At 44.1% G+C, this 25299-nt stretch overlaps 1 protein-coding gene and 1 long non-coding RNA gene across 3 annotated transcripts in view; one reads left to right on the top strand and one right to left on the bottom strand.

The window, feature by feature from the left end:
• Positions 1-5475: 5475 nt before the first annotated feature.
• GPR78 (G protein-coupled receptor 78) overlaps positions 5476-25299 on the bottom strand; it is a 64580-nt gene continuing 44756 nt past the window's right edge. The window contains exon 3 of the mRNA XM_056555031.1: positions 5476-6564. Coding sequence (XP_056411006.1) covers positions 6327-6564 — 238 coding nt within the window. The 3' untranslated portion in view covers positions 5476-6326. The remainder of the gene's footprint in view (positions 6565-25299) is intronic.
• On the top strand, positions 18046-25148 carry LOC130353058 (uncharacterized). 2 transcript variants are annotated; one of them, XR_008888434.1, is made up of 3 exons: positions 18046-18423; positions 21828-21918; positions 24880-25148. It is a non-coding gene; the product is annotated as an uncharacterized LOC130353058 (long non-coding RNA). The 2 variants fall into 2 exon arrangements; XR_008888435.1 differs by lacking the exon at positions 18046-18423 and adding an exon at positions 19530-19642.

Genomic DNA, 25299 nt, shown 5'->3' on the forward strand with positions numbered 1-25299 from the left:
AGCTTTGCGGCGGGCTCTCGTGAATACCAGTAGCCTCTTAGAACCGGTCCACTAGCACGGTCCACGCCAATCCCTCGCTGACACAGAGGATCCACTACCTGGAAGCCGAATCGTGACAGTAGATCCGGCCATGGATCCCGCTGAGGTGCCGCTGCCAAGTCTCGCTGATCTTCCCACGGTGGTCGCTCAGCAATCGCAGCAGATTGCCCAACAAGGACAGCAGCTGTCGCAGTTGACCGCCATGTTACAGCAAATTCTGCCTCTGCTACAGCAGCAACCATCTCCTCCGCCAGCTCCTGCACCTCCTCCGCAGCGAGTGGCCGCTCCTAACCTCCGCTTGTCCCTGCCGGACAAATTTGATGGGGACTCCAGACTCTGCCGTGGATTTTTGTCTCAGTGTTCCCTGCATATGGAGATGTTGTCGGACTTGTTTCCTACAGAACGGTCTAAGGTGGCGTTCGTAGTAAGCCTTCTTTCAGGAAAGGCCTTGTCTTGGGCCACACCGCTCTGGGACCGCAATGATCCTGCCACAGCCACAGTCCAGTCCTTCTTTGCTGAAGTCCGAAGTGTCTTTGAGGAACCTGCCCGAGCCTCTTCTGCTGAGACTGCCTTGCTGAACCTGGTCCAGGGTAATTCTTCCGTTGGCGAGTACGCCATACAATTCCGTACTTTTGCTTCTGAACTATCCTGGAATAATGAGGCTCTCTGCGCGACCTTTAAAAAAGGCCTATCCAGTCGCATCAAGGATGTGCTGGCCGCACGAGAGATTCCTGCCAACCTCCAAGAACTCATCCATTTGGCTACCCGCATTGACATGCGTTTTTCTGAACGACACCAAGAGCTCCGCCAGGAAAAAGACTTAGATCTCTGGGCACCTCTCCCACAGCATCCTTTGCAGTCTTCGCCTGGGCCTCCCGCCGAGGAGGCCATGCAAGTGGATCGGTCTCGCCTGACCCAGGAAGAGAGGAATCGCCGTAGAGAAGAAAATCTCTGTCTGTACTGTGCCAGTACTGAACATTTCTTGGTGGATTGCCCTATCCGTCCTCCACGCCTGGGAAACGCACGCACGCACCCAGCTCACGTGGGTGTTGCATCTTTTGGTTCTAAGTCTTCTTCTCCACGTCTCACGGTGCCCGTGCGGATTTCTCCTACAACCAACTCCTCCCTCTCAGCCGTGGCCTGCTTGGACTCTGGTGCCTCCGGGAATTTTATGTTGGAGTCCTTTGTTAATAAATTCAGCATCCCGGTGACCCGTCTCGTCAAACCGCTCTACATTTCCGCGGTCAACGGAGCCAGATTGGACTGCACCGTGCGTTACCGCACAGAACCCCTCCTGATGTCTATCGGACCCCACCACGAAAGGATTGAGTTCTTCATTCTCCCCAACTGTACCTCTGAGGTCCTCCTCGGTCTGCCTTGGCTCCGGCTTCATTCCCCCACCATTGATTGGACCACCGGGGAGATCAGGAACTGGGACTCTGCCTGCCACAGGAAGTGCCTCTCCCCCCCTCCCAGTCCCATCAGGCAAGCCTCTGTGCCTCCCCATGGCCCCCGTCCTGGTGTCACACTGCCCCGTGCCAGGCCTCGCCCTCTGCCCTCCCTCCCCATCCCCACTCCTGCTGTACTGCCTGCCGTTGAGGAAACCCTCCATTCTTTCCCGGTGTCCTCATCCCAGGGGAGGCAGTTACCGGACAAAGAGAAGGGGAGACCTAAGGGGGGGGGGTACTGTTACGCCTAGCGCTCCGGGTCCCCGCTCCTCCCCGGAGCGCTCACGGCGTCTTTCTCCCTGCAGCGCCCCGGTCAGTCCCGCTGACCGGGAGCGCTGCACTGTTTTGGCCGTTGGGGATGCGATTCGCACAGCGGGACGCGCCCGCTCGCGAATCGCATCCCAGGTCACTTACCCGTCCCGGTCCCCTGCTGTCATATGCTGGCGCGCGCGGCTCCGCTCTCTAGGGCGCGCGCGCGCCAGCTCTCTGAGACTTAAAGGGCCAGTGCACCAATGATTGGTGCCTGGCCCAATTAGCTTAATTGGCTCCCACCTGCTCCCTGCCTTTATCTAGTCTCCTTCCTTGCACTCCCTTGCCGGATCTTGTTGCCTTGTGCCAGTGAAAGCGTTTAGTGTGTCCAAAGCCTGTGTACCTGAACTTCTGCTACCCATCCTGACTACGAACCTTGCCGCCTGCCCCCGACCTTCTGCTACGTCTGACCTTGCCTCTGCCTAGTCCTTCTGTCCCACGCCTTCTCAGCAGTCAGCGAGGTAGAGCCGTTGCTAGTGGATACGACCTGGTTGCTACTGCCGCAGCAAGACCATCCCGCTTTGCGGCGGGCTCTGGTGAATACCAGTAGCCTCTTAGAACCGGTCCACTAGCACGGTCCACGCCAATCCCTCGCTGACACAGAGGATCCACTACCTGGAAGCCGAATCGTGACAAGTAGTAGTGTAGAGCTGGAGAAGTAGTAGTGTAGAGCTGGAGAAGTAGTAGTGTAGAGCTGGAGAAGTGGTGTAGAGCTGGAGAAGTAGTAGTGTAGAGCTGGAGACGTAGTGGTATAGAGCTAGAGAAGTAATAGTGAAGAGCTGGAGAAGTAGTAGTGTAAAGCTGGAGAAGTAGTAGTGTAGAGCTGGAGAAGTAATAGTGAAGAGCTAGAGAAGTAGTAGTGTAGAGCTAGAGAAATAGTAGTGTAGAGCTAGAGAAGTAGTAGTGTAGAGCTGAAGAAGTAGTAGTGTAGAGCTGGAGAAGTAGTGGTGTAGAGCTGGAGAAGTAGTAGTGTAGAGCTGGAGAAGAAGTAGTGTAGAGCTAGAGAAGTAATAGTGAAGAGCTGGAGAAGTAGTAGTGTAAAGCTGGAGAAGTAGTAGTGTATAGCTAGAGAAGTAATAGTGAAGAGATAGAGAAGTAGTAGTGTAGAGCTAGAGAAATAGTAGTGTAGAGCTAGAGAAGTAGTAGTGTAGAGCTGGAGACGTAGTGGTATAGAGCTGGAGAAGTAGTAGTGTAGAGTTGGAGAAGTAGTAGTGTAGAGCTGGAGAAGTAGTAGTGTAGAGCTGGAGAAGTAGTAGTGTAGAGCTAGAGAAGTAGTAGTGTTGAGCTGGAGAAGAAGCAGTGTAGAGCTAGAGAAGTAGTAGTGTAAAGCTGGAGAAGTAGTAGTGTAGATCTGGAGAAGTAGTAGTGTAGAGCTAGAGAAGTAGTAGTGTAGAGCTAGAGAAGTAGTAGTGTAAAGCTGGAGAAGTAGTAGTGTAGAGCTAGAGAAGTAGTAGTGTAGAGCTAGAGAAGTAGTAGTGTAGAGCTAGAGAAGTAGTAGTGTAGAGCTAGAGAAGTAGTAGTGTAGAGCTAGAGAAGTAGTAGTAGTGTAGATGTAAAAGAGAGCAGGAAAAGGAGTGGTCTTATGCATAAAAATAACTGGAGAAGGAGTGATCTGATGTACAACAGAGCTGGAGAAGAAGTTTTCTGATGTACAAGAGAGCTGGTGAAGGAGTGGTCTGGAACATGTGAGAGGTGGAAAAAGAGAGGTTAGAGAGCAGCAGAAGAAATGGTCTGGGACATATAAGGGCTGGAGAAGTAGTTGTGTAGATGTACAAGAGAGCGAGAGAAGGAGTGGTCTTATACATACAAAAGCTGGATAAGAAGTGATCTGGGGCATATGAGAGCTGGAGAAGAAGTGATCTGGGGCATATGAGAGCTGGAGAAGGAGTGATCTGGGGCATATGAGAGCTGGAGAAGGAGTGATCTGGGGCATATGAGAGCTGGCAAAGGAGTGATCTGGGGCATATGAGAGCTGGAGAAGGAGTGATCTGGGGCATATGAGAGCTGGAAAAGGAGTGATCTGGGGCATATGAGAGCTTGATAAGGAGTGATCTGGGGCATATGAGAGCTGGATAAGGAGTGATCTGGGGCATATGAGAGCTGGATAAGGAGTGATCTGGGGCATATGAGAGCTGGAGAAGAAGTGATCTGGGGCATATGAGAGCTGGAGAAGGAGTGATCTGGGGCATATGAGAGCTGGAGAAGGAGTGATCTGGGGCATATGAGAGCTGGAGAAGGAGTGATCTGGGGCATATGAGAGCTGGAGAAGAAGTGATCTGGGGCATATGAGAGCTGGAGAAGAAATGATCTGGGGCATATGAGAGCTGGAGAAGGTGTGATCTGAGGCATATGAGAGCTGGAGAAGGAGTGATCTGGGGCATATGAGAGCTGGATAAGGAGTGATCTGGGGCATATGAGAGCTGGATAAGGAGTGATCTGGGGCATATGAGAGCTGGAGAAGAAGTGATCTGGGGCATATGAGAGCTGGAGAAGGTGTGATCTGAGGCATATGAGAGCTGGAGAAGAAGTGATCTGAGGCATATGAGAGCTGGAGAAGGAGTGATCTGGGGCATATGAGAGCTGGATAAGGAGTGATCTGGGGCATATGAGAGCTTGATAAGGAGTGATCTGGGGCATATGAGAGCTGGATAAGGAGTGATCTGGGGCATATGAGAGCTGGAGAAGAAGTGATCTGGGGCATATGAGAGCTGGAGAAGGAGTGATCTGGGGCATATGAGAGCTGGAGAAGGAGTGATCTGGGGCATATGAGAGCTGGAGAAGGAGTGATCTGGGGCATATGAGAGCTGGAGAAGAAGTGATCTGGGGCATATGAGAGCTGGAGAAGAAATGATCTGGGGCATATGAGAGCTGGAGAAGGTGTGATCTGAGGCATATGAGAGCTGGAGAAGGAGTGATCTGGGGCATATGAGAGCTGGATAAGGAGTGATCTGGGGCATATGAGAGCTGGATAAGGAGTGATCGGGGCATATGAGAGCTGGAGAAGAAGTGATCTGGGGCATATGAGAGCTGGAGAAGGAGTGATCTGGGGCATATGAGAGCTGGAGAAGGAGTGATCTGGGGCATATGAGAGCTGGAGAAGAAGTGATCTGGGGCATATGAGAGCTGGAGAAGGAGTGATCTGGGGCATATGAGAGCTGGAGAAGGAGTGATCTGGGGCATATGAGAGCTGGAGAAGAAGTGATCTGGGGCATATGAGAGCTGGATAAGGAGTGATCTGGGGCATATGAGAGCTGGAGAAGAAGTGATCTGGGGCATATGAGAGCTGGATAAGGAGTGATCTGGGGCATATGAGAGCTGGAGAAGGAGTGATCTGGGGCATATGAGAGCTGGAGAAGGAGTGATCTGGGGCATATGAGAGCTGGAGAAGGAGTGATCTGGGGCATATGAGAGCTTGATAAGGAGTGATCTGGGGCATATGAGAGCTGGAGAAGGAGTGATCTGGGGCATATGAGAGCTGGAGAAGGAGTGATCTGGGGCATATGAGAGCTGGAGAAGGAGTGATCTGGGGCATATGAGAGCTGGAGAAGGAGTGATCTGAGGCATATGAGAGCTGGATAAGGAGTGATCTGGGGAATATGAGAGCTGGAGAAGGAGTGATCTGGGGCATATGAGAGCTGGATAAGGAGTGATCTGGGGAATATGAGAGCTGGAGAAGGAGTGATCTGGGGCATAAGAGAGCTGGATAAGGAGTGATCTGAGGCATATGAGAGCTGGAGAAGGAGTGATCTGAGGCATATGAGAGCTGGAGAAGAAGTGGCCTGGTACCCACTGCACAATTTCTAGTATGGGTGACATACATTTTTGAGTTAAACAGTTCCATCACCATAATACAATATTGATTGATTTACAATAATAGCCTGGAGTTATTTGCACCTCAGGCACAGGCCTTAATAAATCCCCCACATTCTGTTGTGAAATCCAGCAGTAGCTGTTCGTTATCACACCCCACAGGAAAAATGTGCTATTCCACAGTTCCAACTCATCTTAATGGGTTGTTTGTGTTATGTAGGACAGGACAGGTCCTTCAGAGCAGGAGATACTCTTTGTAACTCTGGACAACTCTCTATAAACTCTGGACAACACCTTCACCTACTTCTTCACAATTCATATTACAGGATTTTTAAGCAGGTCCAGATCACATGACTTACCACCAAGTAACAATGCCATCAATACCCAACTGACCCAACTCATTCCCCTATGGCAAGGAGACAGAAGAACCAAAAAATAAATATGTGCAAAATAAACGTGTGCAAAAATCTTAACAGAAGGACCACAAGCACCATTGTCATCCTTCCAGATATAAAACGCAAGTGACCTCACCAAATCCCTCGAAAAGTACTTAGTCCTTACTTGCGTTTCATGTCTAGTGTCATTACATCTTATCTCCAAAATAAAACTTTCAAATCTTGAAACTTTTCTAGTAAGGTTTGAGAGCTGACATTTTACTGAATGCTGAGGGAATGGGGGAGGGGGGGGGGGGGGGGTAATGTAGGTTTCTTAGACATCTCCTTAGCTGGCCCTGTGCAAACAATAGTCATTTTCTGTATCTAAGGAGCTGTTGTATCCGGATGAGGGATATAGTTCTCTCTTCAGGATCCTGTTGACAATGTTGAGCAAAACTTTCTTGTACTGTTGACGGAGGAGCGAGTAAACAAAGGGGTCTGCGGCGGCTTTACTGTAGGCCAGGCACTTACTTGCTATACCCCAGTAGTTGTTGATTTTTACATACGGAAGAAGCTCTATTAACCTGCAAGACATGAAGAAAACAGGAGCTTTGATCAGACATTGATGTTCACCATACCAGTCGTCTCCAAACTTCGGCGCCACCAGATGTTGCAAAACTACAACTCTTTGCAGGCCCGGACAGCCATTGTAGTTTTGCAGCATCTGGAGGGCCACAGCTTGAAGACCACTGACCTAGACTATAGTTACTACACAACCCAAGATTAGAAGGTCTTGTTAAATATTAATTCTTGCATGAAAGGGATACTCTAGAGGAAATAAATCAACTGGTACCAGAAAGTTAAATTACTTTTATATAAAAATCTTAACTCTTCCAGTACTTATCAGCTGCGGTATGCTTCAGAGTAAGTTGTGTAGTTCTTTCCAGTCTGACAACAGTGCTCTCTACTGATAACTCTGTTCAGTTATTTAAACTGTGCAGTTATTTGCAGTCTGACCACAGTGCTCTCTGCTGACACCTCTGTCAATATCAGGAACTGTCCAGAGCAGGAGAGTTTTCTATGGGGAGTTGCTCCTGCTCTGGACAGTTCCTGACATTGACAGAGGTGTCAGCAGAGAGCACTGTGGTCAGACTGCAAATAACTGCACAGTTTTCTCTTGGACATACAGCTCCAAGAAATTGCTGTCCATTCTGAAGACATCATGTTATAGAGCATGAAGAACTGAGCAAATTGATACATCATTCTGTAAAAAAAAAATAAAAATAAAAAGAGATTCCATAAAACCTCTGCTGTTCACATAAACCTCTGCTCATTCTGGACTTAGGAGTCCAGTGGGCGGTCCAACTTAGTGTTATTCCAGAAATACCTATCAATCACTAATCAGAACCACCCAATGGACTCCTAATCTAAGAATGAGAATATGTTGGCTTAAAGAAATGACAATTTATTCAGATTTTTTCCCCCCACAAATTTATATCTGAAACGGCTCAGCTCTTCCTGCTTTGTAACATTCTGCTGATAGATGGAATTGGGTTTTCACGGTGACAGCTTTCCTTTAACCCATTGTAAGTGGAAATATAGCTGGAAACTGGGGCAAATCCATCCACATGACTGCCAGTGAGCTCACTTGTCACTCACTAACCTAACCAACCTACTGATGTTCTGCTAAGATACATCTATGTACATCATATCATATATACTGTACATTGGTTTCAGGAGATAGTATCATCTAGTATGCTTATTCCCCTTTTCAACACAATGATTTCTTTTTGTGACAGTAATAAATTATTATTTTTTTCCAACCCCTCCCAAAAACCATATTTTTCTGAGAAAAAATCATAAACATATTTTAATAGTTTTGATGGAACTGTGGCAGAGCCAGGTGGCTTTCGCTGCAGCTGTTTGGTAAGTTATTGCATCTTTTAATACTTGTGTATTTTACCCCCCAACACTTTAACTGAGCAAGGAAGCTTACAGTAAATGCCTCTCTGTTCAGTAGATACAGTGGTTTCCATGGTGTCCTAGTGCAGGGTGCCATGGATACTATGTAGAGAGCAGGGACTCAGCTCATTTTGACAGATGTCCCCACTCCTGAACAGTAAGCAGCGACAGTATGCATCGATTGCTGGTTACTGTGAGGCCCATGGACGTAAGTGGTAATTGTAAGGCCAAATCTAAATGGGCCGTCAAATCTAAAGCAAAATGATGACCAATTTGCAAAATAAAAAATTCTCCTGAAATTCATCCTGGGAGGTTCACACTTTTTTAGTGTTTCTAAGGCTCTTTTCACACTAGTGATTTTTCCATTATTGAAGTTCCGTTGCATGTTCGGTCACGATTTTCGGCAAAAACCTGCCGTTATAAAACCCCTGATGGCCGAGACTAAATCACATTGCAGCCTATGGGATTTTGTAACTGCCCGTTTGCACCCGTATATTCCCGTAATTCATTACGGACGTTATACAGTGACGGGACAGCACGATGTCCCGTCACTGTATAACGTCCGTAATGAATGACGGGCATATACCGGTGCAAACGACCAGTTACAAAATCCCATAGGCTGCAATGCGATTTAGTCTCGGCCGTCAGGGGTTTTGTAACGGCAGGTTTTTGCCGAAAATTGTGACGGAACATGCAACGGAACTTCAAATCACTAGTGTGAAAAGAGCCTAATTCTTTTTTTACAAATAGAAAAATTTCTTGTTTTTTGTTTTTTAATTTTATAATTTTAGTTTTTTAATTCTATAAAACTTTACTTTCTTATATTTAAACTCCATTTATATATTTGCAAAATATCTGCTCAAAAGCACAGGGGGGTGTTTTTATGTCCAGGAGACTTCAGGATTGTGGTGACTACCTCTTTAATCATAGACTGGCTGAGGTATAGAAAGTGTTGTGAGAATCAATGTATGTCTCCAGTGGTATGTACCGAAGAAAACAGGTATTGTATCAGTCTATATTATCAACTAGCAGAGTACTTGGGGTCGCCCAGATTAAACCTTGTGGGGGAGGAAAGCAATTGCGGAGATCATGGAGTAAGGTGGGACTTAGCTGTAAGGAAGAGATTGTGGTTGAAGTACATCTAATGTTGGTGTAGCAAGCAAAAATTGTGTTTTTGGCCTTGATCAAAAACAAAAAAAAGGGGAGAAAATTGAAGGGGTGTGGCTTCCAGGGGGCATCACTTGAGTCGGGATGTGGCTTGTAAGCTGGACCAACACACTCACCAGGAGATGCAGAGCGGAACCTGTAGACTAAGGTATTGGAAGTCGCATGGACTTGTTTGGGACTTTAGACAAGAACCTTGACCCTCTCAAATGGGGGTGGGTTAGGGCTAATTTAACTATCCTAAATTTGTAGTTGACATTTAAGTAATGTGTACCAGATTTTATTAAAATTTCTCCAATCATTTGGAAGTGATGCTGAAACATACATGCACACACAGACACACACTAGTGATGAGCGGCATATGCCATATTCAAATTCACATATTAATGTTTTAATGTATGGACGAATATTCATCCTATATTTGCGAGATTTGCAAATTCCACATAGTCGCGGTTATTTTCCTTTTGCGTAAATGCGCATGTGGATAACTATCTACCTATGTACCAAACAAGAAAATTCTGCAGCACTCCAAAAATGCGGTGAAAAAATGGTGGATATATTTAGCCGTTAGGCTAAATAAATCCACCATTTTTTCACCGCATTTTTGGAGTGCTGCAAAATTTTCTTGTTTGGTATCTAGAATTGACCCGTTACCTGGGACAATGACCTGCTGGCACCTGGCACCTTCTTCTTTTCTGGGTTGAGCTGCTTCCATTTTTTACTTATCCACCTATCTATCTATGTTATCTATCTATCTCCTAATTCTTGGTCTATTCTTGGTCTATACAGAAGTGATAATGGGTCTGTGACATTTTGAATATATTTTCATGTAATATTCGTGAATATCTTCACTATCTATCTACCTATCTAATTTTTGTGACAATATTCGCAAATATGAGGATATTCGCGAATATTCACATATACTCATATTCGTGAATATTCACTCTCCAGTCTAATTATGAATATTACTAATTACGAATATATAGCGCTATATTCGCCATATTCGCGAATATGCAAAATTCGCAATAAATATTAAAATTGCGATAGTATAGTGATTCATGCCATATTGCAGCCCAAGTATATGGTCCTAATTAGAGATTAGCGAACTTACAGTAAATTTGATTCGTCACGAACTTCTCGGCTCGGCAGTTAATGACTTATCCTGCGTAAATTAGTTCAGCCTTCAGGTGCTCCGGTGGGCTGGAAAAGGTGGATACATTCCTAGGAAAGAGTCTCCTAGGACTGTATCCACCTTTTCCAGCCCACCGGAGCACCTGAAAGCTGAACTTATTTATGCAGGAAAAGTCAGCAACTGCCGAGCTGAGAAGTTCGTGACGAATCGAATTTACTGTAAGTTCGCTCATCTCTAGTCCTAATAACTATCTGCTACATTCCTGAGACCTTCATTGGGGACAACTGTTCTAGAGGATGACTAAAAATCACTATATCTATATTATTCAATGCTGCAAGTATTGGGTCAGTATTCGAATAGTGGCGACGATCAGATGTTATCACTATATCAGTGTACCCTAATGGATGTACACCCCACAGAAGGGGACAATTCAAATAGGAAAATAGGACCAAGAAATCAGTGGTCAAATCGAAGGATGCTAAACACAATAAACCACATTTATAAGCTGAATGTAACACTTCACATGGAAGGGTTAAATTACCTTAGATATTTTGTTGTATTTCATCTAGTCAACAGTTTTCTCATACAATTAAACCCAGTATAAGATAATATAGTACATGCATTTTATTATTGTGGCCTTGGGAAACTACTTGGCCTAAGTGGCTTCCTATGGAATTTGCGCTAGTGTAAGTGGGAATACCTGAGATAGACACTTCCAAGGCTGTAATTGCCATTAGGCACCTGTGGGCCTGTGCCTAGGGCGGAAGTGCTGGGGAGCGGCAGCAGTTAAGTGAGTTAAGAGAAATATTTTTGATGTATCTGCTGCCGCCTTGGCCTGGATAAAAAAATATATAGCTTAAATCCCTTAGCTTGAATTCTCATGGGTCAGAACAACTGTAAAAGATTTGCAGCCACGGCTGCTCATTCCATTGTGGTTTTGTGATTGATTTCACTATTTTCTGTGTATAAAGCTGAGAGCCACAGTGAATCTGCAACAAAATCCACATGTAATGGATCATTCCCTGCACCCATGCAGAGTGTATGTTAGTCAGTACCTAATCCTGATTATGTAGATATCATTTTTATGTTTCTATCACTTATATTTCTCCTTAATGTCTTTTCCATCTTCTCTTGTGGAGGAGGCGTATCCCTCTCTTGCCTGCAGTGTGATGACTCCTCCCACTCCCTCATTCTGCTCTGATGCACTGGTCTGGAGTAAGCCTGGCAGTCTGCCAAATCACTGTGCTCTGCTGTGCAACCCTTTCCTCTCTTATTTTTTGCTGTATATTTTACCCAGAAAGGAGGGATGATTATTGGAAATTGCCTGTACTCTACCACCAAAGACAATATGATGAGTCTATAACTTTTACATCTTCCTAGATTAGTGCAAAGGTTTAGTGTTAAAAGTACAGTAGTCTTTTATTATGCATACATTTTCTATATGTTCCTACATACATATTTCTATATGTTCCTATGTCATTCATGTGTATCATCCATTACCTGTCCTGTAATGCTGGGACTTGTAGTTTTGGAATAGTTGGAGGTACAGTGTTTGGATAACTCTTTTTTGCAGCAGTGTTGCCTTCAGCTGTGTGCCTACAGCTTTTACAAATCTACAACTCGCAGTATGCCCAGACATCCTTTGACTGTCCAGGAATGCTTGGTGTTGTAGTTTTGCAACAGCTGGAGGCAGATGTTTAGTAAAACTCTGTGTTACAGCAGCGTTGCTGCAGGCTTTGTTCCTCCTGCGGCCTTGTCAATCAACCATCTTGTGTCCATGACCCTTGGACACACTCATGCTGCTGTGAGATTCAGTGTCCCAGGAGGTATGGGGACCTTTAGTGGTGGGATTTTAAAAGGAATTTTTTTTTTTTTAACAAAATGTGAAATTTTTTAAAAAGTATATCAGAAAAACTATTCTTTTGACATGATGTACAACATAGAAAACGTTTTTATATGTGACAGTGCCCATTTAAAGCATGTATGTCATATCAGGTGACTTTTTTCGGGATAAGCTTCCCTGTGTGTACGTGGTACCTGAAGAAGAAACCAGTTCGGTTTCGTAACGTGTAGTACATCTTTTTAAGAAATCTTTTTTAAAGTATTTTTTAAAGCCTTTCTTGGACCTCTGTGGCAGCGCCCTGTGATCCTCTGGTGGAGTGTGTAATATTGTGGTCTATTGTACACGCTTGGGAGCGTGTGGAGAAAGGAGCAGCAGCCCTATATGATTATATCCTTAAACATGTCGTGCGGGTATTTTGCAAAACCATCTTAGGTGTGTTGATCCTTGCCTCACTTATTTTATATTGGATACATCTGAAGGTGTCCCACCAGGAAGCACTCCTGTTTCTCTTTTGTTTCTGTGTGTACATGAGGAGCAGCACTATTACTGGCCATCATATTGCATTTGTACATCAGACTTCAGGCTTCATCTCTAATTTGCCTTTCTCCCAGAGCTGTTGGGCAGAGCTCTCTTCTTCCCCCTCCCTAGACTCGTACTGCTTGTCTTACAGACACAGGACAAAGTTGAGCTGATTTTCAAAGAAGATGTGAGCAGCAGGAAGGTGGAGGGAGGATGAAGCCTGATAACAGGAGAAAGAAGCATGTTTGTCTAATAAGTTATATTACAAAGTGTCTTATAGTCACTTGTGCAAAGTTTGTTCAAATGACAGTGCCCACTTAACTTGTCAATTTTTTTTATTTTATTTCCAACACATGAACTTCAAAAACTTACTGATCAATTGGTACTAATATATTCCACCCCAGACAGGAGCCATTGTCACAACACAAAATGTATGTTATTCACTATACATATATATATTTGGGATGTCCCGATACCATTTTTTTAAGACCGAGTATGAGCACCGATACTTTTCTTAAGTACTCGCCGATACTAATTACCGATACATTTTTTTATGTCACGTGACAATTTTTTTTTTTTTTGATGGGAAAAGTTTTTTTTTTTGTTTTAGTTTTTATTACAGGAGGGGCTTTTTTATATTTAAAAAAATGATTTTATCTTATTGTGGTAGCCCTTGGGGGGTGTATGGTAGTGGTGGTATGGTATCGGTATATGAGAGGTTAATGTTAACTCGATAGTTCGTGACACCAGGCTGAGGGCTGGTATGCTAAATCAATGTTCCGGCCTATCACCGCCCTTCCCAGTAACGATAGGTGCATAAAATAACTGAAGGTCCACAAAGAGATTGAACTTGAACTTGAACAACTTTACTGAAGTGCTTGTAATATCCACTGCACAGTAACAGTCTCATATAAACAGTCCTTAGGTTGCTTAGTGACTGACAGTTGTTGCGGACCTTGAGCTGGTTATACAGTCTCTGAGTTTTAGGGAGAGATTTGCAGATCCGTCCGGATTTAGGGGAATTATTATGTCCGGTGATGCTGCAGAGTGTCTGGGAATTGATACACTCTATAATTAGGATTGTTCAGCCTTTGCCGCAAGGCTCGGGCCTAACTCACTGCGATAATTGCTGTACAGGTCTTTCCATGTCAGGAGTACAAGAGCAAGAGAGAGATAAGATGGCCGCAGCTCCCTTATATGAGCAGGGGGCGTGGCGAATCTGATTGGTCCGAACATCTGCCATTCACCATTACATGATGTAATGGGATTGCTTATGTCACAGGGCCTCCAAAGGTCCTTAAGCTTAATACCATAAAGTTCACCTAGTCACATGACCCGCAGGTCCTGCAACGCTATGGAAAACAAATAATTAACCATTTATTTACATATATGTTATTTTATTTACATTAACCTTTGAATAAATTACTGATATATAGACTGGAAGAGAGGCGACTAGGGGTTGACTGGATGACAGGGATCCCTACGTCCTAGGGACTCTGGCTATGGGGACCCATACATAAATAGATACCATATAGCATGCGGTACTGGGACACCTCAAACCCCCTTACTAAAGATAAGTCGGCCTCGACGTCTGTCCCCTGAGACAGAGGGACTAGGACTAAAACAGGATGCTATAGAACAGGATAATCTGTACATTTGCTACACATCCTAGGTAGACTAAACATATTTTGAATAAATCTAGACATTTGAATGCTATCTAGACAATTGAATGCTATCTAGACATTTGAAGAAGCTATCTATACTTTAGTTTCTAGCTTCCTATACAACTTTATCAAACTCATGATACATTTTGAAACTTACTGGACAATTAGGGAGCTATCTGACATGTAGTTGCTAGCTCCTAAGACACTTTATTAGCTCTCTATACATTTTGATGAGGCTAAACTGAACATTAGCACATACTTCTGTACATAAGGCTAACTAGACATTAGTACAGCTCTCTATACAGTTAGCTTCAAGCTGACTAGACATTTGCATTATCTCACACATTTTATTTGCCAACAATGAGTTACCTGTTAGTTAGTACACGAAAGGTATACTGGCTAGCCGGAAGCTACGTCACAGTAAGGGTGGCTGCTAGAGTCTATCGACTACACACTACTTACCCCTAGAGCACTTTCAAAACAACCTAAGTAGGTTATTCTTAGAATTACGTGTTTATTTATATATTTGCAAGAGCACCTACTGGCCAGGCAGAGCATCTCACACACGCAATGAAAAGAAGAGAAGAAGTGTACCTAACAGTGGCAGGAATTGGGTATCAATGTGCTACAATTCCTTAAGTGTTTTCTTAAGTGAGATATTTATTTGTTTTTGTGTATGTACTAGAGAAATGTTGAGGTAGTACATTAAGTGAGTAATCTAGGGTACTATGTGCAAGTACTATTTGAAAGGGAATCCTCCCTATCATTTTTGGTTAAGACAGGTGCTAGCGATGGGCGACAGCAATAATACTACCCTCGGAGGATCCGAGGTGTCCCCTGTTGAGTTACTTACTAAACACCTTTTTTCTTATTATACATTTGTATGTACAAGAATTATATATATTCTTAGTGTTGAGTGCAGTACGTTGATATTTTCTGTGTTTCTGTAAGTTATTTTAATGTACATAGACATTAGACTATCTTTTCTATGTATAAACCTTACTTACTATTTATGTACACAGACACAAGGACATCTTTCTCTGTACGGAACCATATACAAATTTACTATACATTTATCAACACACCAACATATTTCAGGTGCATTCACCCGATAAGTGCAACATTTATCATAAGAGTTCTTATGAAGCTGGTGGTATATACAAGAAGCAGGCGTGTAAGGATCAGCAGTCCACCTACACTAGGAGTCCAAAGAAAATATACAGATTGGCGTGTAAGGATCAGCAGTCCACCTACACTAGGAGTTCAATTGAAAAGTGAACACGGCCTTAACCACAACTCAGCCGGGTACAGTCCTTGATGAATCTCCTACAGGCTAGGAGTCTCTTGACTTAATAGTCAGACACAACCTTAGTGGTTACGTTGCTGAACTTTAAACGGAAACAAACTTAGCACAGTCCTGCTAGGCACTTTTCTTGAACTTGGTTACTGTAAGACAAAATGGTTAGACAGAAAAACAATATGACATTACTTTAGAGTCTCTTTAGAAGACGTTCTTCTTCACTCTTGTAGTGCCTCTCTTGGTTCCCCTATATCTGCCAACATCAGGGGCAGGGTTAGAATTAACATAGCTTTACCACACCACATTGGTGAGAATGGAGTTGTGGAAGGCAGCATGAAAAGGGGTTATAGGCTTACTAGCCGGGATCACAATGGGACAATAGGGCTTGAGCACCATCTCCAAACTAGGAGCAACCCATGACCCTTTTGTTGGTACCGTAGGAATTGGCAAACTCTCACTGCTCCGAGAGGGCCTTGGTACATTGGTGGATACCCCAGTGTTAGACAAACTGTCACTGCTCCGAGAGGGTCTAGGTACCGACTTGGCTGGCCGCAATTTTGGCCTGTTTTCTTCACCCTGTGTAGAACTTGACTCTCGACGGTATGAAGAAGATGAAGAACTTGGTTCTTTGCTGTTAGTAGAAGGTGATGAACTTGACTCTTGAAGCTCCTCCTCCTTGGGTACGCTGGTGGAGGCTTTAGGAGCAGACCTTGTCGGCCTCAAGTTGAAGGGATCGGACTCCCAATCCGTTGAGGGGAAATATTTGAAAGGAAGCTGTGTTGGGGCTGTTGGTCTGGTGACCGCTGCAGCCCATTCTCCACGAAGGCTTTGGACGGGGGTGTACTCCACAATTTCACCCACCTCCAAGGTGTTGAACTTCTTATGGAGATATGGCCTTTGCACTGCTCGCCGGTTTACGAGAATGGTCTGCCCAGTGTGGCAGTCAAGGAGTGTCCCATAACCTCTGACCTTGTTGAACTTGGCCACAGTTGCTCTTCTCCTTTCTATTGGCTCCTCCCTTTCTCGGGGGTGATCCCATTTACGGATGTACAATGCCTCCATTTCCTTGGTATTTTCTTGATACCGCACTCTTTCTTCGTAAGGCAAATGTACGTGCTTTGGAGCATAGAGTTCTTTGTGTCGGCCTTTAACTTTTCCATCAATTTGGCCAGCTCAGCTTCTTGACGGGCCCTTTCTCTTTCTGCAGTTGGGATTGGTGGGAGTGGCTTCCCAGGTAATGGTTGAAGTACTCTGTGCATGTACTCGATCAACTCCGGCTTATCTCCGAATACCCATTGCGCCAATTTTGGTGAGCACGGTCGTGCACTTGGCAAACTTGATCGAGGAATGACCTCAGGGCTGGAGGAGGAAGAATAGGCCGTCTCTGGCGGGGTACTCACAGCAGACTCCTCTGATGGGATCTCGGCCCACTAGCCCCAGGTCCTGTGGTGAGGGGACAATCAGTGTCCCTGCACTGTTTGCTGGAAATGTCTCTGGCCAATCGTCGTCGTCATCATCAGGCAGTGGGGGAAGATTGCAGGCCCCCTCTTCGTCCAATGACAACCGCTGCAGACGGTCAGCAAGCTCTTGAAAAAGTTGGTCTGCGACTGCCACAACTTTCCGTGTTTCCGGCGCCATTTTGCCAACTTGAACACGTGGAACGCTGCTCTCCGCCATGTCTGTACTCTCCGGCTCTCTCTGCAGACTGGAGAGGTTGCTCTGTGTGGTGTTATTTATAGTGGACTTCTCTAAAATGGCGCTGGGCAGGAAGGACACTATTGGTGCAGCCCTGACTTCCGGTCCCTCCAGAAACGACTCCTGCATCTCTGAGTTCCCTTTCGGCTGGGATACAGAAACTTGGCGTCCACGCCCAGGGGCGGGGCATGGTGCAGCACAGGCTTTCTTCACGCCCTTTTCCGGCAGCAGTTCGGCTCCACCTCTGCTGACCAGACCAGAGGATCGCAGCATGAGCTCATTACGCAGTTTACACATTTCAACTGTAGACGAATCTTCGCCTTCCCCCTTACTTTTCTCTTGGCCCCCTTGTATGGTGCACCACAAGCACCGTTCCTGTACACAGCAACACATGAATAAAGTTTGCTTCCTGGGGGGGAGTACACTTTCACTAGGGGCAATGGTAGGCACACACCCGAATCCTGTTCGTGCAACGCCAAAAAGTCTTTGTGGTAGCCCTTGGGGGGTGTATGGTAGTGGTGGTATGATATCGGTATATGAGGGGTTAATGTTAACCCGATAGTTCGTGACACCAGGCTGAGGGCTGGTATGCTGAATCAATGTTCCGGCCTATCGCCGCCCTTCCCAGTAACGATAGGTGCATAAAATAACTGAACTTGAACTTGAACAACTTTACTGAAGTGCTTGTAATATCCACTGCACAGTAACAGTCTCATATAAACAGTCCTTAGGTTGCTTAGTGACTGACAGTTGTTGCGGACCTTGAGCTGGTTATACAGTCTCCGAGTTTTAGGGAGAGATTTGCAGATCCGTCCGGATTTAGGGGAATTATTATGTCCGGTGATGCTGCAGAGTGTCTGGGAATTGATACACTCTATAATTAGGATTGTTCAGCCTTTGCCGCAAGGCTCGGGCCTAACTCACTGCGATAATTGCTGTACAGGTCTTTCCACGTCAGGAGTACAGGAGCAAGAGAGAGATAAGATGGCCGCAGCTCCCTTATATGAGGCGTGGCGAATCTGATTGTCCGAACATCTGCCATTCACCATTACATGGTGTAATGGGATTGCTTACGTCACAGGGCCTCCAAAGGTCCTTAAGCTTAATACCATAGAGTTCACCTAGTCACATGACCCACAGGTCCTGCAACGCTATGGAAAACAAGTAATTAACCATTTATTTACATATATGTTATTCTATTTACATTAACCTTTGAATAAATTACTGATATATAGACTGGAAGAGAGGCGACTAGGGGTAGACTGGATGACAGGGATCCCTACATCCTAGGGACTCTGGCTATGGGGACCCATACATACAACCCATACACCACATTATTCTAAAAGGGGGGGGGGATTCAAACTTTTATTGGAGAAGGGGTTAATTCACATTTATTATTTATTAAATTTTTGACACATTTTTTTCACTTTTTTTTGTCCCCATGGGGCACTATTGCATGCAATATGTAGATTGCATACACTGATCAATGCTATTCCATAGCACAGCATTGATCAGTGTTATCGGCGCTCCTTTGCTACTGCCTGCCATGGATGGCTGCAGTAAAGGAGCGACAATTGGACAGCGCGGAGCACGGTAAGGGACCACCGGCCATCCTGACAGCTATGACGTGCGCTCAGCTGCTGTGCGTGTTGCATAGTTCGGTAACTTGCATAAACATATAGCTACATCTAGAATGAGTATGTAAAGCTGCATTTAGAAGACATCATTGTATTGCTTTCTTACATTTGGCTTAGATGTGGGCTCCCAGGATGCTTGGATCCAAATGCAGTTGCTATCCCTCTTACCCTGTAGCCAGTGTACAATGCACCATGACTATAATAACACAATACTAACTGAAGACTAGTGTTTTCCAAACAGTGTGTCCCCAGCTGTTGCAAATCTACAACTCCCAGCATGCCCTGGCTGTCCTTTGGCTGCCCTGGCATGCTGGGAGATGTAGTCTTGCAACAGCTGGAGGGCCACTGTTTGGAAAACACTGCTGTAGAATACAACTGGATGTACACAACCATTAGTGCTACATACAAAATATTGTGTATATATATATATATATATATATATATATATATATATATATAGATAGATATATACACTGTCCCCCATTGGTAACTCCCAATTGCTAACAATATCCAGTTGCTTCCAGACAGACACAGAGAAAGGACAGTGAAATCCTCCTCCTCATTCACATGGGAACAATTAGACATAGAACTTGCTGTGAGCGTTCTCTCTGGCGCGTTTATACTGGAACCAGTGAGCTCTGGAGCTGGAAGCTATTTTCCAGCTGGGGAAATACTAACATTGAAAGTGACACCGCAGCACTAAAAGGATTCCACCGTGATGGGTATTGAAATCCTACTTGGATAAAGTAAGGAATAGATTTGTGAATGCTTGTTAAATAAAGCAAATAGAAATTACAAGTTAATGCGCACCTGTCATATCACAGAATAAAAAATAATGCTTCTATATGTTACTCACTAGGTCATGCAGATGCTTTTCATGGCTAGCTTCTGTATTTGGCTCACAATTCTCTCCGTTCTGCTGCTCACTCATTCTGACATCCACTGCTCAGGAAGGGGCATGTCCGAGGCAAGCACTGAACCCGCCCTCACTCACTATGCATTCACTTCATCCCTGAGTCTGCTGCCCTGTGCTGGGTCTCTTCATCCAATCACTGCAGGCTGCTCTATAACCCTCTCCTCTCTGTTTTCATGCTGCAGTCTGATAGGACAGGAGTGAGCATAGGAGTGCTAAAGGGTTAATAATTTTTTTTTTTAGGAAGTATATTGGGTCATTATTAGGGAGCATAGAAGGGAACAATAATAATGACCCAGAAATAAAGGGACATGAACAATATGATCCTTAATTAAATACATCCAGATAATATAAGGTCTGAGTAGGACCAGAAATTCAATTCCTAGGTTGTGTTTTTAATACACTTTTTTTTGTATTATTTGAACACATTAATGGGATATTTTAATAGAAATTAATAAAAGTTATATTTTGAAGGGGTAACCATAGTAAAGGGCCTAGTACCGGAAGGGCTTTATGCCCTGAAGGGAATTGGTTTTTGAGGACTCTGACTGGGCCAATCCAGAAGGCGTATTTTCTTTTGTTTAAACCATTCTGTTGTTGATTTACTTCTATGCTTTGAGTCGTTGTCCTGTTGCAACACCTATCTTCCGTTGAGCTTCAGCTGGTGGACAGATGGCCTTAAGTTCTCTTGCAAAATGTCTTAATAAACTTTCATTTTTCCTTTGATGATCGCAATCGGTCCAAGCCCTGATGCAGCAAAGCAGTCCCAAACCATGATGCCCCCACCACCATACTTCACAGTTGGGATGAGGTTTTGATGTTGGTGTGCTGTGCCTCTTTTTCTCCACACATAGTGTTATGTGTTTCTTCCAAACAATTCAACTTTGGTTTCATCTGTTCACAGAATATTTTGCCAGTACTGCTGTGGAACATCCAAGTGCTTTTTTGCAAACTGTAAACGTGCAGCAATGTTTTTTTTGGACAGCAGTGGCTTCCTCTGTGGTATCCTCCCATTAAATCCATTTTTGTTTAGTGTTTTACGTATCATAGATTCGCTAACAGGGAATTTATTATGTAATTACCATATGTAAGTCTTTAGTAGACACTGAAGGATTCTTCTTCACCTCATTGAGCAGTCTGCGCTGTGTTCTTGCAGTCATCTTTACAGGATGGCCATTCCTAGGGAAAGTAGCAGCTTTCTCTATTTATAGACAATTTGTCTTACCCTGGACTGATAAACAGCAAGGCTTCTGGAGATGCTTTTCTAACCCTTTCCAGGTTTATGTAAATCAACAATTCTTAATTGTAGGTCTTCTGAGAGCTCTTTTGTGTGAGGCATTACTCACATCAGGCAATGCTTCTTGTGAAAAGCAAACCCAGAACTGGTGGGTATTTTTTATAGGGCAGGGCAGCTGTAAGCAACACCTCCAATCTCATCTCATTGATTGGACTCCAGTTGGATGACACCTCACTCCAATTAGCTCTTGGAGATGTCATTAGTCTAGGGGTTAACATACTTTTTCCACTTGCAATGTTTAAATGGTGTGTTCAATAAAAATATGTAACATTTAATTATTTGTGTGTTAATAGTTTAAGCAGACTGTGATTGTCTATTGTTGTGACTTAGATGAAGATGAGATCAAATTTTATGACCAATCTGTGCAGAAATCCATATAATTCCAAAGGGTTCACATACTTTTTTTTGCAACTGTGCAAGGGTTTATACTACAACATTGGCATATACCAATGCCGACATGTCTTGCGCATTATACTGCTGTATTTCTATATAAGACAACATATACATTTTTAAAATTCCCTAGATAACTATATCATTATTTGGAGATTTAGTTATGTGTTTTCTCATTGTAACGCTATCTTGCCAGGATCTGGCGCAGTCTTACCCCACACAGCCTCAAGAATAAAATTCCATCATTATAGACGCCTTCTCGAGACAAATAAACACAAACAACATTTAACACACTAGTTAACTAATCAATATGCTAAATCCCTCATTACAGGAACCCCACCGGCTCACGCCGCCGAATCCATATAAATTGCTGAATTATGTTTGAAGAAATGAAAGCTTGTGGAGAAAAGATGACAAACAAGGTAAAATATATGCATGGCCTAGATTCAACAAAGGTTGGCTAGGCGATTGTATTTACTTAGCAGAACCTGCTAGAGGTCTATGTAGATTTTACTAAACATTGCATGTTGACAGCAATAGTCTTACTATGGACATTGATGGAATTGTCTCCTGGGCCAACCACTTGGAAGCTGTTGGGTGCTATGGCACTAGTTCTATACCAAGTGCCTGTAATACAATGCCAAACATTATATAGTGGTTGTACTAGTGTTGATATTAACTTCTCATCAGAATTCCATTAAGGCTGGGTTTACACAGGCAAAAATGTCTGGAATGTCCGTCCGGAAAACACAGACAGACATTCGGCCAAGACGGCCATCACGCCCCCTCCCATAGACTTGCATTGGGGGGGGGGGGGGGGCGTGATGTTGTGAGGGGGCAGGGCTATGACGTCACGAGCTCCCAGCGCCGGCTCCAGTGTTCAGAACAGTTTGTTCAGCGGAGTACCCCTTTAAAGTGTATTTCCGCCTCTAAATTTCAACTTCCTGGCCCCCTCTGATCCGATGGCGACCGCCTGAGGTGAACGCAGCTGTGGATGTTGCGCAATTTGTATGAATGGCGTAGCTATTTACACAACTCCCGGTGTTGCATTAACAATGTAGCTTGCAGGGCTACACCATTTTTGCAACTTCCTTTAAAGGGGTACACCGGCAATTAGACATCTTATCCCCTTTCAAAGGAAAGGGGATAAGATGCCTGATTGCAGGGGTCCCGCCGCTGGGGACCCCCGTGATCTTGCACGCAGCACCCCGGTTACAATAAGTCCCCGGAGCGTGTTTGCTCCGGGTCTGATTACTGGCGATCACGGGGGCCGGAGCATTGTGACATCACGGCCCAGCCCCCGTGTGACGCCACAGCTGTCATGCTCCCTCCCATAGGCTTGCATTGAGGGGGCGGATCGCGACGTCACACGGGGGTGGGCCGTGACGTCACAATGCTCCGGCCCTGTGATCGACCATAATCAGACCCGGAGCGAACACGCTCCGGGGACTGATTTTAACGGGGTGCGGCGTGCAAGATCACGGGGTGGCGGGACCCCTGCGATCAGGCATCTTATCCCCTATCCTTTTCCTACAAGCTTTTCTGCACTGTCAGCAGTTTGCACATTGTTTTTCAACTGACAGATTCCCTTTAACCTTTTATGCACTTGTATATAAGAAAGGCAGCCAGCTACTGAGTAGGACCACCGACTGGACTTCTAAACCCGAAATTAACAGCAATTTCAATCAATCGGTTCTATGATTCAATTAATCTTTTTAAAACAATATGTTATTGATTGTGTTTTCATGGGAGCCTGTTCCCCTTAAAGTGTACCTGTCATATCAAAGAAAAAAAATTACACTTATATATGTTACTCACTAGGTCATAGAGATTTTTTTAATGTGACTAGCTTCTTTATTTGGCTCAAAACCCCTCTGTTCTGCTGCTCACTCATTTTGACATCCACTGCTCAGGAAGGGACATGTCTGAAGCAAGCACTGAGCCCACCCTCACTCACCAAGCATCCATTTCACAGTCACAGTTACAGTCTGCTGTGCTGTGTCTCCTCATTCAATCACAGTAGGCTGCTCTGTAATCCCCTCTCTCTTTTCATGCTGATGACTGATAGGACAGGAGTGAGCACAGAGGAGTGCTAGCCCCACCCTTACTTTCTAGACTTTGTCCCGGCCTGTGCTTCAGCTGGGACAAAGATGATGCTGCAGCCGGACAGGATTATGTTCTGGATGGTATGGGGACCCCTAGTGGTCATTTTTTAAATGTTATAAGCCATGATTTCTATAAAAAGAGATTACATTTTTTATGAAGTATATTAGAAAGATTAATGTTTTGCCGAGATATACAAGATATAAAAAGTTTTCCATTCTGATAGAGCCCATTTAAACAAGTTTAATAGTTAAACATTTCTTGACCGATAGGGGTGGTGTGACATCTTTTTTATTTCCAAATGCAAGGCTATGTTCCCACACATTGTTTTTCAGCTGTTTTTAAGCAGCAAGATAGACAACGGAAAAATAGCTAAAAAAATTCGACAAAAACATAACCTAAGGACAGTGGTCTCCAAACTGCGGGCCCTCTAGAGGTTGCAAAACTACAAATCCCAGCATGCCCGGACAGCCGTTGGCTGTCCGGGCATGCTGGGAGTTGTAGTCTTGCAATATCTGGAGGACAACAAATTAAAGACTACTGACTTAAAGGGGAACTCCGGTGGAAAAAAAGTTTTTTCAAATCAACTGGTGCAAGAAAGTTAAACAGGTTTGTAGATCACTTTTATTTAAAAATCTTAACCCTTCTAGTACTTATCAGCTTCTATATACTACAGATATACTACAGAGAAATTTGTGAAGTTCTTTCCAGCCTGACAACAGTGCTCTCTACTGACACCTCTGTCCGTGTCAGGAACTGCCCAGTAGGAGAGGTTTTCTATGGGGATATGATTCTAATCTGGACAGTTCTGATACGGACAGAGGTGTCAGCAGAGAGCACTGTTGTCAGACTGGAAAGAAATTCACACATTTCTCTGTTTTATACAGCAGCTAATAAGTGCTGGAAGGGTTAAGATTTTTTAATAGAAGTAATTTACAAATCTGTTTAACTTTCAGGCACCAGTTGATTTGAAAACATTTATTTTCTACTTCTTTCCACCGGAGTTCCCCTTTAAGAGGAAAACAATGTAATAGGGGGTAGGACAAAGTCCCCAGTGGGTTAAAACAACCCTGTTCAGTAGGAATAGATTCATTTTACATGATTTATGGGTCTTTTTTCCAACATGATTTATGGGTCTTTTTTATTTCACTTAAGTGTCTAGGTCTAAACCGCGGTGGTATTAATTCCCGTATTGTGTAGCGTTCCGCTCTACAATTTTATGTAAAGACATAAATGTGTTGTTTTCTAAAGAAGTTTTTTTTTAACTTAATTCTTTTCAGGTTTTATAAGCCCAACTTGATGCGGATTAGAAGAAGCACGGAGCTCACACGCACTTGTCCATGTAGCTATGAATCACACAGAGTCATTGGCATTCACAAAGACACAAGAGCCATTTGCAGGTCAATTCATGGATGTGGGGTTTTAATCTGCAAAATCGGCTACGGTGGAAAAATTGTTAACAACCAAGTTGTACGCATCCTCGCGCCCTGCCAAGAAATTCTTGGCAACTTTTATCAAGCTTGTTTTGCAAAAAATATACACTTATCAGCCAATCTATCAGATGTATAATAAATAAATAAATAATACATGCATTTCCTGTCTAATACATTCTTAAAGAGATTTTTCAAATTTTTACTTTAACCCCATTGAGGACACAGCCCATTTTTATTTTTGCGTTTTCGTTTTAGATACATTCCTAG

Source organism: Hyla sarda, chromosome 1 (assembly GCF_029499605.1).
Source record: "Hyla sarda isolate aHylSar1 chromosome 1, aHylSar1.hap1, whole genome shotgun sequence".
NCBI classification, from domain to species: domain Eukaryota; kingdom Metazoa; phylum Chordata; class Amphibia; order Anura; family Hylidae; genus Hyla; species Hyla sarda.